The sequence below is a fragment of the Podarcis gaigeae genome (genome assembly GCF_964106915.1).
Source record: "Podarcis gaigeae genome assembly, chromosome: 6".
In the NCBI taxonomy this organism is placed as follows: Eukaryota; Metazoa; Chordata; class Lepidosauria; order Squamata; family Lacertidae; genus Podarcis; species Podarcis gaigeae.
The window spans coordinates 42,578,779-42,597,037 of record NC_139682.1 but is presented as its reverse complement, the minus strand read 5'-3'; the positions used below and the strand labels follow the sequence as shown (position 1 = coordinate 42,597,037).

Here is an 18,259-nt window from a genome sequence, read left to right as displayed (position 1 = left end):
TTGTTTGTGAACTAAGCTGTTCGAAAACCAAGGTACGACTGTACTATGGGGTGAGAAGGGCCCCAGAGTGCCTAGAACTGTCTGAGTGGCCTCTGCTCACACAGCAGCAAAAACTAAGGAAGGGCAAGAGGAAACAGCAGTGGAAGTCAGTTCACTAGGAAAGGCAGCAGTGATGGTTCACCTTTTAAGACAGCATAATCTCTTGTGCTGGCTGGCTCCATCCGCATCAAGCTGAAACTGATAATATGCAGACATTGCATTACATTGAGAAATACAGTGGTACGTTGGGTTACATACACTTCAGGTTACGTACGCTTCAGGTTACAGACTCCGCTAACCCTGAAATAGTACCTCGGGTTAAGAACTTTGCTTCAGGATGAGAACAGAAATCGTGCTCCGGCAGCACAGCAGCAGCAGGAGGCCCCATTAGCTAAAGTGGTGCTTCAGGTTAAGAACAGTTTCAGGTTAAGAACGGACCTCCGGAATGAATTAAGTTCTTAACCCAAGGTACCATTGTACTATGATGCACCTCAAAGGCAGAGAGTATTTTTTTTCTGCCCCCCCTTGATGTTTATCCCAAACAGCCTAACTAAGAGTTCTGTCTAACTTTATAGCATTTTTCCGACACCAGCTGGTCCAAAGAAGAGTGACAGTCTCACTTGAACTGTGTTTCTTGAAACAGAGAGTGGGCACTTCCATTCACGCATTAAAGGATTCCTAGTAGGGGAAGCCATAGTGAGCACAAAGTAAACAGGCTGGTCCCAGCCAGTTGTCACACAGCTCATGGGGTCAGCCAGTGTGGGATGGCAGCTGCACTAGGAAGGGTGAGATGCTGAAAACTACTCTTTTCTGTGTGCGCGCTTTGAAAACTTGCAGGTTATTATTAGCTCTCTTGTTTCTAATGGTGTAAGCAGCGGATTAGCATATTTCACAGCTGCAATTGGGAACAGGAAGTGGCAAGGGAAAGACAATCTAAAGATGTAATTAGAGAAGGGGGGCTGTCCTGGTGGAAATGCCAAATCTGGATCACCAAGGCATGTGTTTCCTCTGCCAAGCGGTGAGCGCATACAGCTGGGGATGGCCCACTGGGTGAGTGAGTTTGCTCACAGGAGCAAACTAGGCACACCTTGATTTGGTTAAAATTAATAACCAACTTGCATTTGTCCCCCCCCCCATCCCAGCTTCAGAGGGGTGCCGTTCTAGGCTGGAGCCTGCAAGGGCATTCTGGCCATGTGTAGCCAGAATATCTGCCAGGCAGCAAGTCGTCAGAACCACAGATAGCATTGGGGTGGGGGGTAGGGGTGGATTAAATAACAGGTCAGGTAAAAGGCTTACTGCCAAGAAGGGATTTGAGGGAGGTGCGTTTGGGTACAGCACATGCTTGTCATGCAGAATGCCAGATCCAGCCACTGACATCTCCAGATGGAGCTGAGAAGAAATCTCCTCCTTGAAACCCTGGGGAGCTGCTGTCAGTCAGTGTAGGCAGTACTGAGCTGGATGCATTCTGCACAAGGAAGTGTGTCTCTTCCTATGAGTAGCTTCCAACACTGATCTGTAGTTAGCTGGGGCTGCATGAAACATTTGTCATGTGGCCATCTAGCCCAGGCTTCCTCAACCTTGGCCCTCTAGATGTTTTGAGACTACAGCTCCCATCATCCATGACCACTGGTCCTGCTAGCTAGAGATCACGGGAGTTGTAGGCCAAAAACATCTGGAGGGCCAAGGTTGAGGAGGCCTGATCTAGCCTCTTGAAATCTTAATCATGGGTTCCTCAGAATGGTTTGGGATTGAACCTCAGACCTTGCTGCATTCAAAAACAGATGTTCTACCCACTTTGCTATGGCCTTTCCCATTGCACAGATGAGCACTGTGGGGAGGAAATCTTTAGGGGTATCTCTGTGTATGCTACTCAATGCCAGTCACTGGGGAGCCACAGCAGAAGAGGGTGGTTGCACTCATGTCCTACCTATGGGTTTTCCATAGGCATTTTGTTGGGCTTTGTGGGAAACAAGATGCTAGACCAGGTAGCCCTTTAGTCTGATTCAGCAGGGCTCCTATGTTCCTAAGCTCTTTAGTGAACCCTCTACCAGCTGGTTTCTGTTCTGTAGCTCCATTGTGGGTTGCTTTCTTCCAACATGGCCAGAAGGGCCCCCATTTTCTCCTAGAACTCTTCACACCAGCCTAGGGCCTCCCTTGGACTAGAGCAGTGGGGAGAAAGGAGTCGCAATGTGTTTGCCACAGTCAATGCTTATCCTCTCACTCAGTCCTGGGACCTACTGTGCCACAATGGATGTTGGGGGCATTTTGGCTGAGCAGGGTCATGGGGTGGGAGAGACTGGGCCTAGTCATTTCCCATGCCATATCTTTACCAGTGTTCTGGCCCTCAACTCTGCCTTCTTCTCACACTTGTATTTTTCTCCACCCCCACAGCCTATGAAATGATCTCACTTTGGTTTATTGCTGCTCTCGGTGCATCTGAGGCTGCTGCAAAACAACTCAACAGTATACAATCGCACATGCCACAAGCCTTTTCTTGTTTCCTGCCCTCTGCCATTACCCTTCCACATGCCCCCTCTTTCTTTGTCCTACTTTTTGACCTTGGCAGGCTGAGACGGTTTTGTTGCCTGTAATGAGACATTCCACATCATCAGTGGCCTGATGGGAACAGGCTTTTTCCATGGGCTGGGCAAAGAATCTGTTACATCGCCCCACACACCAGTCTTATTTCCCCAGGCCTTCAGCTTTTGGCTTTCCCTCCAGGAGTCTTTTCTCTTCCTTTCGAAGGAGCGTGCATTTGTAGGCAACCTGCGTGGAAGCCTGTGGAAGTGCGAGATTGCTCGATTTATCCAGATAATATACTCCTCCTGAGCTGCTTGAGAATTCATTGGCAGAGAGGGAAGGCTACAGGCTATGGAGGTGAGGGGGAGGAACTGGATTAGGTATAGGCCCCTTTTGCAGTGTGGGAGCTGCTTTGCTGTGATGTATTCTCATGCACCTGGAAGGTAAATGAATATCTCATTCCATGGTTCTCACCACCACACATCTTCCCAGCAGGCTACTGATCAGATGGGGAGGCCCATGCAGTCTCCCAGTGGTTTGGCAGCCACAGAGCTGCTACAAATTGAGGCTTCAGGGTGGATGCCTGGCTGGGAATGCATTCAGAAAAGGAGTTCTAACACTGATGGCATTTCTTTACTATTGCTAAGGATATAAGCTTCAACACCTCTCTTGTTGACAGACGTTATAGACACTGGCACTGAAAATACACTGTGAAGCTGGGATATCTCTGTCTGGTTCAAAATTAAGCCCTGATTGCAGCCTTTAGGGTGCCAAGACAAAGTTTCCCCACTTTTTATTTTTTCCTTTACAAACTTTATTGAAAAGAATAAAAACAATTACCAAACACAAAATGCTGTCTTCCATTTTGATTCTGTATGCAAATATGTAGACAACAATGGGAGAAAGTGGAGTCTCTCAACCCAGGGCCTCCTAGAGTACAACTTGGTGAGGAGTGGGCTGGAAACAAATATTTAGGTTGACTTGAATTTCAACAGTCTACAGGCCAGAGCGAAGCAATCCCATTGTTGATAGTTTCCAACCTTTTCAGACTTGGGACCCACATTTAAACTCAACCAGCAACAAGGGTCATATGTCTAATTTTTAAACAAACCAACAAACAAACCCTGTGTTGAGCTCTCTCTTCAGTGTTTTCTTATTTCTCTGTAGTATTTCTCCCTCTCTCTCGCTCCTACTCTCACCTTCTCTTTCCACATACATCTGGCATCCCTTCTTTGTCTCTTTCTTAAGAACCATTTGAAAAGAGACAGTTGTGGTGTGGCCCAACTTAGGTTGGATTACAATACCCAGTTGTGAGTCAGGACTTACCATCCCTAAGATCAGTCTCCTACACAATGCTTTCCATTGTCCAGATGAAGACGTGCTTCAGACATAATGGGAAAACCATGGCATTCTGCTACATAAATAAGCCAGTGGTTTGTTTAAAATCCATCTTGTGCACAATCCAGGATCTGAAACCACAGTTCATCTTGGTTTTTGATATAACAGGGAACTGTGGTTTGTTTTAAAGGACATGCTTCTGATCGTTTTCTTATGTTCACAAAAGAGCTGGGGAGTGGAGACTGTGTGGTCCCATGTTACATCTGAAAAGGCTGAAGTCAACTGAAATACTGGGTTGACCGTATAGGTCTTAAAGTAAGGTGCACTGGCAAAACTTTGGGCATTTCCTGTCAAGATTCTTTTAAATATCAATGCACCTAAAATGTACATGTTACACAGTGGCGTAGCGTGGGGGGTGCGGGGGGGCCGGCCGCACCGGGCGCAACATCTGGGGGTTAGGGTTAGGGGGCGCAAATCCACGGATTATGGGGCGCAAATCCACGGGTTAGGGGGTGCAAATTACTTGCCTTGCCCCGGGTGCTGACAACTCACGCTACGCCACTACAGCCACACCCTCATGCAGTAGGACTTCAGCATTGAATCTGCAATGGGGAAGCTGCTTTCTGGACACAGCCCCAGAGTTTGGATAACTTGAGTATTGCATGCCAAATTTGGACACAGCTCAGCAGAGTTGCATGGCAGGCTCAGAAACTTTCCTGTGAGCACTGAAAAAAATTATTGAATCCATTTTGCTGATTCAAGCTGTCTCTTGAGACTATATCTGTCTTTCTCTATTAAAATATAGGAGTACTCTGTGGGCAACTAGTGCTGCTGAATCCCAGCCAAGCAGAGCAGCACCTGCTGCCAGGAATGTGCATGCTCAGTTCCCATCAGTCCCAGTTTTGCTTCATCTGCCCTTCTCTACCTAGCAACAAGCCCTTTGGAGACCAGCGCAGTGCTCAGGATCAAAGGCGAAACATTTCAAGTGCCAGATTTAGTTGTGTTTAGTTGACGTAAAGGCCATTTTCAGCAGCTTGAGGTTCTCCTCAGCTAATTGCAGAAGTGTAAAGGTGAGCAGCCTTCAGCCCTCAGCCTAATTTCCTAAGCCCTCTGCAGGCAGACAGCTCAGACTCTGTCAAGAGCAATCGGGTCCTCCCCTCGCAGTCTGATGGGTGAGGAAGAAATGGGAAATGTAGTGGCAGAAAGAGAAAGATTAAGAGGTGGCCAAGCCTATATTTTGATTTGGCTCTACCCACTGCTGGCAAGGAGCCCCTGACAGATTACCTCCAAGTAATGTTGCTCTCAACAGGAGGAAAGGGAAATGTTCCCCATCCCTGCACTAGAAATTGAATGTGCTGTATCTAAGAAAGGGAGTCTCATCAGTGTATTAGCTTTTGAAGCTGGCATTCGTGCTTTTGAGTTTGTATCAAAAAAGAACCCAAATTAATCTCCCGTCTCCAGAAAACCCATTCAGGTTAAGGCAGCCCAGTGTGCGTTGTCTAATTATCACTATCACAGAGAAACTCATGGCTCAGAATTGCTTCCATCTCAAGAGCCGTCTTCAGGCCATTCTGTGATCACTGAATTCATTTTAAGGTTTGCTGAGACCCTGTGTTGGGGGATGGAGAGAGTTTTGGTCTCTGTGCCCAGCAGAATGCTTCCTAAAGGATCCCTGTTGCACACCTGGAAGAAGCGGACCATTTGGATCCCTTCCAGTCAGGATTCAGGCCTCATCATGGGACTGAAACTGTCTTGGTCGCACTGGTTGATGATTTCCGGCGGGCTAGGGACAAAGGTGAGAGCTGTTTCCTAGTTTTGCTGGATCTCTCAGCGGCGTTTGATACCATCGACCATAACATCCTTCTGGACCGTCTAGAGGGGCTGGGAGCTGGGGGCACTGTCCTACAGTGGTTCTGCTCCTTCCTCCTGGGCCGTGTTCAGAAAGTGGGGGGGGATGAGTGTTCAGACCCCTGGGCTCTCACTTGTGGGGTGCCTCAGGGTTCTGTCCTCTCCCCCATGCTTTTCAACATTTACATGCAGCCGCTGGGAGAGATCATCAGGAGGTTTGGGCTGGGTGTTCATCAGTATGCAGATGATACCCAGCTCTACCTCTCTTTTAAATCAGAACCAGTGAGGGCAGTGAAGGTCCTGTGTGAGTGTCTGGAGGCGGTTGGAGGATGGATGGCGGCTAACAGATTGAGGTTGAATCCTGACAAGACAGAAGTACTGTTTTTGGGGGACAGGAGGCGGGCAGGTGTGGAGGATTCCCTGGTCCTGAATGGGGTAACTGTGCCCCTGAAGGACCAGGTGCGCAGCCTGGGAGTCATTTTGGACTCACAGCTGTCCATGGAGGCACAGGTCAAATCTGTGTCCGGGGCAGCTGTTTACCAGCTCCATCTGGTACGTAGGCTGAGACCCTATCTGCCTGCGGACTGTCTCGCCAGAGTGGTGCATGCTCTGGTTATCTCCCGCTTGGACTACTGCAATGCACTCTACGTGGGGCTACCTTTGAAGGTGACTCGGAAACTACAACTAATCCAGAATGCGGCAGCTAGACTGGTGACTGGGAGCGGCTGCCGAGACCATATAACACCGGTCTTGAAAGACCTACATTGGCTCCCAGTATGTTTCCGAGCACAATTCAAAGTGTTGGTGCTGACCTTTAAAGCCCTAAACGGCCTCGGTTCAGTATACCTGAAGGAGCGTCTCCACCCCCATCATTCTGCCCGGACGCTGAGGTCCAGCGCCGAGGGCCTTCTGGCGGTTCCCTCATTGCGAGAAGCAAAGCTACAGGGAACCAGGCAGAGGGCCTTCTCAGTAGTGGCGCCCACCCTGTGGAATGCCCTTCCAGCAGATGTCAAAGCGATAAACAACTACCTGACATTCAGAAGACATGTTAAGGCAGCCCTGTTCAGGGAAGTTTTTAACATGTGATATTTTACTGTATTTTTAGTTTTTATGGAAGCCGCCCAGAGTGGCTGGGGAGGCCCAGCCAGATGGGCAGGGTATAAATAATATATTATTATTATTATTATTATTATTATTATTATTATTATTATTATTAAATATTCCTGCGCTCCCCCTTAATTTGAGTCGCCCTTGTAATTTGAACTTGGATACTTTCACAGAACAAAAATAATGTGTGCCTTCTTTTGCTACTTTTCTTTTTGAAGCTGAGACATGGGTCTCTGAGTTATAACCATCCTCTTCCCCTATTGAGCTTGCTGGACATGGGTATTTCTCTGAATCTTCACAGTTTTTGTTGTTGTTCTGTAAAATAAAATAATAATAATAATAATAATAATAATAATAATAATAATAATAATAATATAACTTTTAATCCTCCTTCTCAAAGTAGTACTGAGACTTTTACATTTTACAAACATTTTGTTTAAATGTTACATTATTAGAAACCAAAAGGTTGGACAGTTGTCATGCATGTGGGAAATTGCCACTGGTCCTTCATCCATGTTGGTGGCCATCGCTATGTTTTGTGAGAGTGAATTTCAAAGTTTAGCTATGCACCGTGTCAAGAAATCCCTATCCTTAAAGAAATACACAACCAATCATTCATTTTCTTCTAGATCTCTTGCTTCCTCCCATAACCTTTAAACTTCCTATTTTGCCCCCCTCCCCAGTCTTCATTTATTTCTTGCACACAGGCTTCTCTCCTATCACTTATAGTTGACTTCCTTCTGCCCTTTTCTAGATAAAAAGAGAGTTCAAGGCGTGCTCATAGGAGCCAGACTAGCTACTGATACAGTAAAGCCTTCTTTTTAAATCACAAACCACAAACACACTTTGTCTTTATAATAAACTTTAGTTTCCTCATGATAATGTTTGTTTTATCAATGTTTCCATTGAGAGATCAACATACATAGTACATGGACTTTGGAAATTGTGATTTCTGACCAAAGAAGGCTGACAAAGGATAGAAGGGAAAGGACTTCTCCTTTCTTCTTGGCAAATTGAAACCTAGACAGGCTTAAAATCTAGTTAGTGAACTAGCCTGAATTTGAAAATAAAGCTTCTCTGAGTTATAACAGGGAACGGTGGTTTGTCTTAAAGCAAATGCTTCTGACCTTCTCCTTATTGTCAGAAGAGGCACTGCAGGATGAAATTTCCAAAAGCATTACAACTGAGTTCTCTAAATCTCCACTTTAAGGCTGCCTCTGCACTTGCTGGCATCCGTCTGTCTCAAGAGGCAATGGAGTGCGCCTTGGGGGGGGGGTGAAGTCAGACTGTTGCATTAGCCAAGGCAGTGTGTACAGAGGTCCTGGGCTGCCCAGACAACAAGCCTCCCCTCTCAGCCTCAGAGCAATATGTTGGAACCAGCTTGGCTGCAGGAGTTGCTGGAAGGAGGCGGACAAGGCACCATCCAACCATCTTGGGGACCATCCAGATTTGTGTAGGGTTTACTTCTCCCAAAGATATCCTGCAAGGCAACAGAGATTTAGGATGAGAGCTTTCCTTCTCCCAAATGGGCTACCATCCCAGGTTGACCATCCCCATCTGCCCCTCACTCCCCTCTACAGCACATGCAGAAACAGCCTTATTGACCATTAGACCCACTATTGATCTCGTCCGCTCAATCTGCCAGAGCTTGTCTTCACATGCAGGGGAAGTCCTTAACTTAAGACCCATTGGCTACCCTGCACAAATGTCTTCCTATAGACTGAAATTAGGGTAGCTAACCTGGACATTTCAGTAACTACACAAATGTCTGTGCATGCACTCACACAGTAAATAAGAGCTAAATTTCAATGTTCTTTCTCTTTCTGCCACTGCAGCTGGTGGTTGTACTGCCATTGTCAGCATGAGTCCTTTGTTATTAGGGTCTCTCACATGAGGTACCCTGAACTGGCAGGCAGTGTTTATTTAATATTTGCAATTCTATCCCACCTTTCCTCCAAGGAATTCATGGTTCTCCCCTTCCCCATTTTCATCTTCACAACAACCCTGTGAGGCAGATTAGGCTGAGGAACAGTGAGCAGCCCAAGATCACCCAGTGAGCTTCATGGACAAGGGGGGACTAGAACCCCAATTTCCCAGGTCTTAGTCCACAAACCACTGCATATATTACATCTAACTTGCCCGGTTGGCATGGGTAACAAGAAGTTCCGTGTAGGCAAGTGAGTGTGCTGACAGCGGAGAGGCGGATGGCTCCTTCCCTCTTCTGCTAGCCTTCTTAGTTTCCATGCTGACCACAGAGGAAGAGGCTTCTGGCCAGCATGGAAAAACACAGCTCCATTTGTTTTCTGCCAGCATGCTGGGCAGAAGGCAGTATAAAAACTGCAACTAACTTGCTAAGTGGCTTGGAGCTTACATTTCCATGCTAGCTGCACAGGAAGAGGCTGCTCACCTTAGCAGGCTAATAAAATAAAACTGCTGACTAGTAACTGTGATGTGCTTGTTTCTAAGGTTATATATTACAACTGTATGTATTGGTGTTAAGGCTTATCCACTCTGGAGTTTACCTTGTGTTTGTTTAAGCTGTGTAGTTCACATGATGTTACTCATAAGCAACAACAAATGAAATGTTTTCTCTCTGTAAATTTCAGGCTCACAGGGCTTTCTCTGTGGCAACTCCTAAGCTGTGGAATTCCTTCCCCATACAGAAGTGCATCTGCCACCTTCTTAATGTTGTTTTCATTGTATGCTGAAGACTCACCTCTTTGTCCTGGCCTTTGACCCCGATACATATATTCTCTTGACTGTAATTTGCTTTAAATTATTTGACTACTGGGTTGTTGTTTTTTAAAGATGCAGGAATCTCAGCTAAAGCATCCATGACCATGACAGATGACCGTCCAACTTCTGCTTTAAAACCTCCAAGGAAGGAGAGCCCACAACTTCCTGAGGGAGACTGTTCCACTGTCGAACAGTTCTTACTGTCACCAAGTTTTTCCATAGTCAGAATTTCCTTTCTTAAAACTTGAAGGCATTGATTTGAGTCCTACCCTCCAGAGCAGAAGAAAACAAGCTTGTTCCCTCTTCCATGTGATGTGACAGCCTTTGAGATATTTGAAGATGGCTATCATATCTCCCCTCATTCGCCTCTTATCCAGGCTAAAAAACCCAGCTCCATCAATCGTTCTTCACAAGGCTTGGTTGTTGTCGTTATTTTATCCACTGTACTTTTTATACAGCTACAGTCAGTGAAGCCCCATTTTCACACAGTGTACAGTTTATTTGTTTTCCTCTTAGTAGCTGGTTGCACAGTTGTGCACCCAAACAGCTGGTGGCTTTGTGGATGCAGGGCGCTTGCAAGAGATTAAAAGAAAACAAAAGCCAGAACTTGATTGAGGAGCGTGTCAGACAAGCACACTCCAACCAAACAACCCAATATTTTGCAGACACAGTAGAAGAAAGGCAGCATGCATGAAATACAGGAGCCTGGGAAGGAGCGAGTACTGTAGCTAGGAGAAAAATGTGTTGTCAATAAGACCAGCTATAGCATACCCAAGAAAGAGCAGCTCATTGCACCAGATTGGCTGTTCTGGTGTGCTTGAACTACCCCAGCCTTACTCCTGGCCTGCCCCTTCAACATCCTGGGACAGGGGTCTGCAACCCGCGGCTCCGGAGCCGCATGTGGCTCTTTTACACCTTTGCCGTGGCTCCGGGGCGGATACTAGCGAGGGGAGGAGGCGCATTGTGTGCCCCGACACTCCCCACTGTGGCGGGCGCTGTACTGGCTGTGACGTCGCATGGGGGCAGTGCGTGCGTTAGTCACGCACCGTCCCGACGTCACCTTCCCGCCCGCCCGCTACATTGTAAGGGGCATGTACGCTGGTCACTGCATTGAAAGGGGACATGTACGCTGGTCACTGTTTTGAAGGGGAGTGAAGAACACACACACACACAAAGGTAACTTGTTAATTTAACGTTTATTTCTATGAGGAGGAGTAATTCTGAGGGGTCAAACAAAGAAATAATAACAAAGTGACAAAAAAGTTATTTTTATAATGATGAGTTTTGCGGCTCCCAGGTGTTTTTTTTTCTTCGGAAACGGGTCCAAGTGGCTCTTTTTGTCTTAAAGGTTGCAGACCCCTGACATGGTGGCAAGACTGCTGCTGGGAAGCCAGGCCCACAGTGGCACCCATCACCATCAGTCCCCAGCCTACTTTGGAGAATGACAGATTGATTTGAGGCAAAGTGACCCAGAGCATGGAGCTTGCCCACTTCAATGGGCCTCCTGTCCTCCTTTAGAGAAAACCAGGATTGAGCTTTCTATGGTGAATTGTATTTCACTTACTTTGGGGGAGGGTGGCTGTAAGGGGTGGGTTTGTCTTCAGCCTCTGCTCTGCCTGGTGTGGATTTGGAAAATACAAGATGAGGGACCTGGAGTTAGAACGGGCGGGGGGGGTAGTTTGAATGGAGTTGCATGGACAGTGACAGGGACTAGCTGCCTCTGTGTACTGTGAGCATACATTAAACATTAACATGTGTTTCCCAAAAGTGGGTGCTGAACAGGAGGTGATAGGGACCTGCTCCAAGGCCTTTGTAGTAAAATCCACATAGATTTCCACTTCCGTGTGCAATTCCTCCAATGGGAATCTGTTGCAAGAAATCGCTCCCAAGAATGAAGCTGTTATATTGGAGTAATTACCGGCACTTAAAGAACACAATCTCAGGGTTGTGTTTGTACAAAGTTATTTGAATAGCACACCCTTATATTGCTTTTGTTCTCACTTGGGGAAGAGTTTAAGCAAGGTGAGAACTCCTTGTTATGTTACCAGAGTTGAGCCCTCTGTCTCTTCTCAAGCTGCCTCTGCCTATTTCTTTTCTGGAAAGCAGAACAAAGGAGAGAGCTTGCAGAATAGTCCACGGTTCTTCACTAAGCACACCTCATCTTGTAGAGGAATGTACTCCTGTACATAAAATAGTGTATAAGTAAATATTAAGGTATACACCAAGCTTCTCCATGCCCAGTGCATGCCAAATGGCTTGGACTACAACTCCCATTAGCTCCAGCTGGCATTGTCAATGATCAAGGATGATGAGAGTTGTAGTTCCAAATATACGAAGGGTGCCCCATTGGGGAAGGCAATCCACCTTGGAGTAACGCTCATTAAATTGCATGCAGAGGTGGAGTTTGGAGGCAAAGAAATGGTAGCCTCTCTGGAATCTTTCCCCAGAATTTCAGGAGTTGGAGTCAGGAGTAGGTCAGCAATAAAAAACACCAGTGTCCATGGGCATAGCCAAGAGGGCAGGGGGGCAGCTGCCCCCCAATCAAGTAAATCCATAAAAATACTTAACTTTCTGAGGTTCTGCCCCCCCCTAATATGAAGCCTGCTCCCCCTAACATAAATCCCGGCTACGCCCCTGCTGGTATCAGTGAAGTTAATGCTTCATTCAAAGAAACCAAAACAGTGCAGTTCTAGTGATCCCAGCAACTCTTTCCAGTAGGTCTTGCCCCAATGAGGCAGTTGTGGGGACTGAAGGTCCCCACCTTCCCACAGCTGTCTTAAGGCTCCTCACCTGGTTCCTTCCCTAGAATGCTAGTGTTCTGTTGTTCTGTCTCCTGTTGCTCCACCCTCTTCCATTTCTCTGCACGTTCTTGTAGACCAGGGAGAAGGGGAGCTGGTCACAGCAGGAGGGGGAGACTTATTGATTCTTCAGCAGTCCGCTTCATTTTTGTCTCCTGGCCCTCTTCCTCTCCTTCCTCTGAGTCCAAACCACACTCTGCCATAGCCTCTTCCTGCTCACTAAACCCTGTTGCCTCTTCAGTTCCCAACACCTCCTCGTCCTCCCAGTCTGCCCCCACCTCTCCCTCTGACCACTCATTGTCATCCCCCCACCATTCCCCTGGCTCTGAGACTTCTTCACTTGGGGGTTCCCTTGGGGTCCTCTGCATCCAGCCAGTTCATGACAAAGAGTAGACAGACCGTGAAGGCTTAACTTTCCTTGAACATTCCCAGTCAGCCACTGGTCTCTGGAAATCTTTGAAAGTCCACTCGGGTCTCATTTCTGGTCCAGCCAGAGGTCCTAGCTCTACAAAAAATTGGCTCGGGAAATGTAGGGACAGATATCCTTTCTTCTCTCCCAAAGCTAGGAGGATGAAGCAGCTTGCATTGGCTGCTCCCTGATCTCCCCGCTTTCCTCTCTTGGAGCTGCACTTCCTTGTTTTCCAGCTGTTCTGATTTGCTTGCTTTTGGATAAAAGCAACATTGATTTCTCTCTTCACTCTGGACATTTGTTTAAGCCAGCAGACTCCAGTAAGCTCAAGTTTCTTCTTTCCATTTCCTGCCCCTTCGTCCACAGGGAGAGGTGTAAGTCACCAGTCAGACAGCATGGCCAGTTTTCTGGAGCTTATGTGCCTGCTGGGAACCCCTAGCAGCATCCCATATGTCAAAGAAAGCGCCAGCCAGATTGTTGCCACGCAGGGACATTATTCTGTCCTTTCCTGCCCAAGCAAAGCATTGTGGGAGCTGCCAAGACTCTGAGCGCCTTAAGTGGCAGTCGGACATTTTGGCAACTACTACATTTGAGAAGACCTTAAAAGCCAGAGTGATAGTCCTTGGGAGACGGAGTCTTCATAGTTCTAGGCCACAGAGGGCTTCATGGTTAGAGCTATGGGCAAGCAATGAAGATGTGCTCAATCTCTCTCTTCCAAGGCTTTACTATTTAAACTTGGTCATTTGCTGTATTGAAGCATCACATCCACCTAGTCATGCGTGGTCATTCATTGGGTTTAGCCTACTTGATGACATCATTGAAGGAAAGCCAGCATGGCATAGTGGTTCATGTTTTGGACTAGAACCAGGGGAAGCAGAGTTCGAATCCTGACTCACCCCCAGTGCTGATCTGGGGACAGTCACCATCTTTCAGCCTCACAGAGTTGTGAGAATAAAGTAGGGATGGATCATGTCACCAACCTGAGATCTTGAAGGAAGCATGGGATGAAAATGAAAATATTGTATTCAACCTCTCTGTAGCTGTTGCATGGCCATGTTGTCCCATTTCCTTCATAAATTCCATTCTCCCAAGGAAAATCCTGTCTCTTTGCAATATAAATTGAGGCAGTTTTGCCACTTGGTTCATATCTGCTATAACTACCCTGATAAACACCTTTAGTCATAAAAGGAATTGGATGTTTCATGTTAGGCTCTATGGTAATAAAAATTATTATTATAAGGTGCTTAGCTCCAGCAGTGGGGTTCATTTCCCCCACCCCCCGCAGTATGGATTGTTTGGTATCTGTGCTTCCAGGGCATGAATTATTTTGGGGATTTGAAAGTCCCACTGATGTGTGAAGAGCTTGTGGGGAAGGGGAGGGAATCTGCAGCCCAGAATTCCAATCTAGGAGGGGGACAGCGGCACAGGTGCTGTTCATTTCATAATAATAACAAAAAAAGAATATATATTAATATATTCAAGGATATATTTATTAGTGTGTCCAGTTTGATCCAGAAATAAATGTGTAAGCTGACTGTGTGTGTGTGTGTGTCAGAGAGAGAGAGAGAGAGAGAGAGAGAGAAATAATGTGTCAGAAAGAATATTTTATTTTGAAACATAGTAGGCACTTGTGAAAAGAAACGCATTATCAGGTCACTTCTCGGTTTAAAAATGGCAAAATGTGCCTCTTCAAATGGAAAAATCCCTCCACACTTGTTGTATCTATACAATGCCCCCAACAGCCTTGTGATTCCTTTTAACCCCTAAAGCTGAGGCAGTGGCACAGCACTGGCAGCTGCCATCATAGCATCATAGAGCTGAAAGAGATCTCAGGGGCTGTCTACTCCATCCCACCCACCCAGCTAATTCAGGAAACCCAGTCCTCCAGCAGGAAACACTGCTGTTCCTATCCCCAGTTGCAGCAGAGCAGGGCCGTCTTACCCATAGGTGCTAGGAGTGTGGGAAACCCGGGCGCTGGGCTCTCAGGGGCGCCAGGCCGATAGTCCGGGGCCCAAGAATTGAGTTCGGGGAAGAGCCTGCCCATCTGTCGGAGCACCATGGTGGGCTCTTCTGCTGTGGGTGGCTCTGTGCCTCAAGTTTGGGGGCAACTGAGCCAGTGAGATGCTGAGGTGGCCAGCTGGCTCTGCCCTCCTGCGCGCCTGGGACTGGACAACCAGAGAGCCACCAGGCAGATCTTTGCAGCCCTGCAACAGAGAGACTGGACAATGCATAGTCAGCTCAGGTTTAATTTCTAATTAGCTGGTCCATGTAAAAGGTAGCAGGAGCCAGATACTTAAGAAGTCATAAGATGGGGTGTTTGACCAACATGGTCATAGACTTGAAGTGGAGAAGAGATGAGAGTCTTCCCATCCATTCTTGAATTCCTCTTTCTTCTATTGTGTGCCAAGAATGTCTCCCCACACGCACCCCCAATAGCCTGCCTCGGAATTGGCAACCGTGAAATGAGTTCACATCACTTGCTGGCATGCCACCTTTCCCCAGATCACCCTGGTAGATTGCAGAGTGAACCCTCCGACCTGATATTTGAGCAAAGCTAGTCATGCAAGATCACAGGGCTCCTTCTGCTCCTGTTTGGTATTTCACGCCCCACTATCTGGGCTTCAGGAAAATCTGTGGGTGGGTGGGTGGTGGGAACACCGGCATCCTTGACACCTTGCTCTCTTCAAGTGAGAGCTGCCGTGCAGCCTCAACTGGCTTTCCTCCTTTGTTTCTGAGGAGTAGCAAGAGCTTGGGCAAAATAATACAATCTGATGGTTGGGAATGGGTTTCAAGGCCTCTTCTTATTTTGCAGACATTTCTGTTCCTAGAATGCATGTGAAAATAACTTCTATGATGAAAATCCTAATGCGGGATGGATGGGTTGTTGACCTGTGTGGTCAACATCTTTTGGATACTTGCCACAAGCGAGACAATAGCTAAGCCCCTTCCTATGTTGCTGCTTTGATCAGCTGAATGCACATTGTTATCCGGGAAGTGGACCCTGGTTGTCTTGCATTTAAAATGGGATTCTGTACACTTAACATTTCAAAAATCCCAATTATGCGATTAACTTGAATTATGCAGAGTAATTTTCTTTTTTGGCCTTGCCTAATTACTAATCCTCCTATTCCTAATTTATTCTGCACAAAGTTTTCTTTAAAAAATGTAGATCTTCCTCTCCCTCTCCTGAACTTAAGCGGCTGTGGAGCAGGATGTGGTTTTAAACAGCTGTAAGAAAGACACCCAAAAGACAGGTGTAGCGATCACTACCAATCTGTGCAGCTGTTTTTTTCTTCTTGAATGTGGGTGGGTGTGTTAAGTACACTGTCAGTTAAAGTGAGCAGATGAGGGGATGTGTGTGGAGGTACTCTGGATTTTCACAGAAAATATTTGATTCCATGCCTGTGTGATAATAAATACAAAGTATTCTATTCTTGGGATGCCAAAGTTCTCCAAGGGTGTAACATGTCTAGAGCAGGGGTGGGGAGATGAAATGTCTAGGGGCCTTTGTATAACCCTCAGAATTCTGCCTAGGCCAGACCCCTGATTGGCCCTGCTTTGCACCCTGAAAGTTTTTGCCTGGCTGGAATGTATCCTTGAACTTTGCAGCTGTTAGAAATCAATCTTCTAGGGTGGTAGCACTTTGGAACTCCCTGCCTGTTGATCATCCAGATGTCTTCACTGTACTCTTTTCTGCACCTGCTCAAAACATTTTTGTTTAGGCAAGCCTATCCCGATATATAGATGTTGACATGTGTTTATCTTCTACTGTTAATTTTAATTATCTCTTAAATATTTTTCAGTACTTGTTTTTAACTGTTCTTTGCTGTGATAAGGTTTATATTTCTTGTAAGCAGCTTAGAGGTTTTATTAAGCCAAGTGATGTGTTAATTTGTTAAATAAAGTAGTGTTACACAGTCTGGATGGAGGATAGAGAGGAGTGTGTGAGTGCAAACTCACCTATGGTAAAAAGGTAACATTTACATTTGTTGCTCCACCCACTTTTGCCTCTGGCTCCGCCCACTGCTGGCTTGTGTCCTCCAGAAGGGAATCCTGCCCTTGGGCTGCAAGTGGTTCTCCACCTCTCATTCATTCGCTTTGACATAGCAACTTCGTGTTTGCAATATTTATTTGCAAACAACATCTACCGCAGGAGAGCTTTACTGTTCACAGGGTGGGAAGTACTTTGTAATATACATAATGGAACCTGTGGAAGATGAAGGAAAGTGGGCATAAAGAGTGGGTTCAAAGTAATCATGCTTTTTGATACTCCCCTTTAATTTGCTCTCTCTTCCACACACCCCCTTTCTCTCAGGCCTCTCTGGGAACCCCGCGGATCTGGAAAAAAGAAGACAAGCATTTGGCCAGAACTTCATCCCACCCAAAAAGGCCAAAACTTTCCTGCAGTTAGTCTGGGAAGCACTTCAGGATGTCACGTTAATCATCTTGGAAATTGCAGCCATAATCTCCCTGGGCTTGTCTTTCTATCACCCTCCTGGTGGCGATAATGAAAGTAAGTAACTGGGCTTTCTCTGTTTATGTAGCTTGGCTCCCAGGGCAGCATGGGGGAGACCCTGTGGGAAAATGGCAGACCTTTGGGGAGGGAGGGGTGTTGTGGGGAGAGGTAGTATATATTTTAATGAATGGTTGGTCGTGTGTGTGTGTGTATAATGCTATAATGAATCTATGTTTAGGTTTCGAAATGTGTTGTTAGTTGCTTTGAGACCTTTTGCATAACAAATAACTAAGAAGTCTAATACAGGCAATATTCATGCCCAACTCTGCCCTCTTCCACCCCCTTTCATGATGTCTTTATGATGTTTGGGGGCTACTTCTGAGTACGGCACTGTGCATGCATGTGCAATCACACATCATTCAGACAAACCTAAACCAGAAGTTGCCTATAAATACTGCTACTACAAGGAATCTGTCAGGGATTCTTTAGTTGTGATTCCTGCATTGCAGTGGCTTGGACTAGATGGCCCTTGGGACACTTCCATGAATTCTATTATTCTATGCTACTGCTAATAATAACAATAGATGCTTCAAGGCATGAAGCCATTCGGCACTCCTATCTGGTTGTCACAGCAGTCTGTCCACCTGCTTTTCTTGCCCCTCTGCTCCATTGCATAAGATTCCACTGGAATAGGAGGCCAGCTGTGTCGAGGTAGGGGAAAGCCAAACCTGTGTTGCCCTAGAGCTGCAAACTGGGCACCTTCCCAAGCGGGATATAGCTTCCCACCATGTGGGCCATTGCTTTAGAACAGGGAACCTGTGGCCTTTTGGATGTTGTTGGGCTCCCAACTCCCATCATCCACAGCACAGCCAAAAATCAGGGATGGTGGGAGCTGGGCCACAGATTCCTCATCTCTGCTTTAGAAACAATGAATCATAGAATCATAGAGTTGGAAGAGACCACAAGGACCATCGAGTCCAACCCCCTGCCAAGCAGGAAACACCATCA

At 46.6% G+C, this 18,259-nt stretch overlaps 1 protein-coding gene across 18 annotated transcripts in view; it reads left to right on the top strand.

Moving 5' to 3' along the window:
- ATP2B4 (ATPase plasma membrane Ca2+ transporting 4) overlaps positions 1 to 18,259 on the top strand; it is a 168,430-nt gene that overhangs the window by 83,996 nt on the left and 66,175 nt on the right. For all 18 annotated transcript variants that reach the window (XM_083744842.1, XM_083744857.1, XM_083744847.1 and 15 more), the window contains one exon: positions 17,111 to 17,308. In XM_083744842.1, coding sequence (XP_083600968.1) covers positions 17,111 to 17,308 — 198 coding nt within the window. The remainder of the gene's footprint in view (positions 1 to 17,110; positions 17,309 to 18,259) is intronic.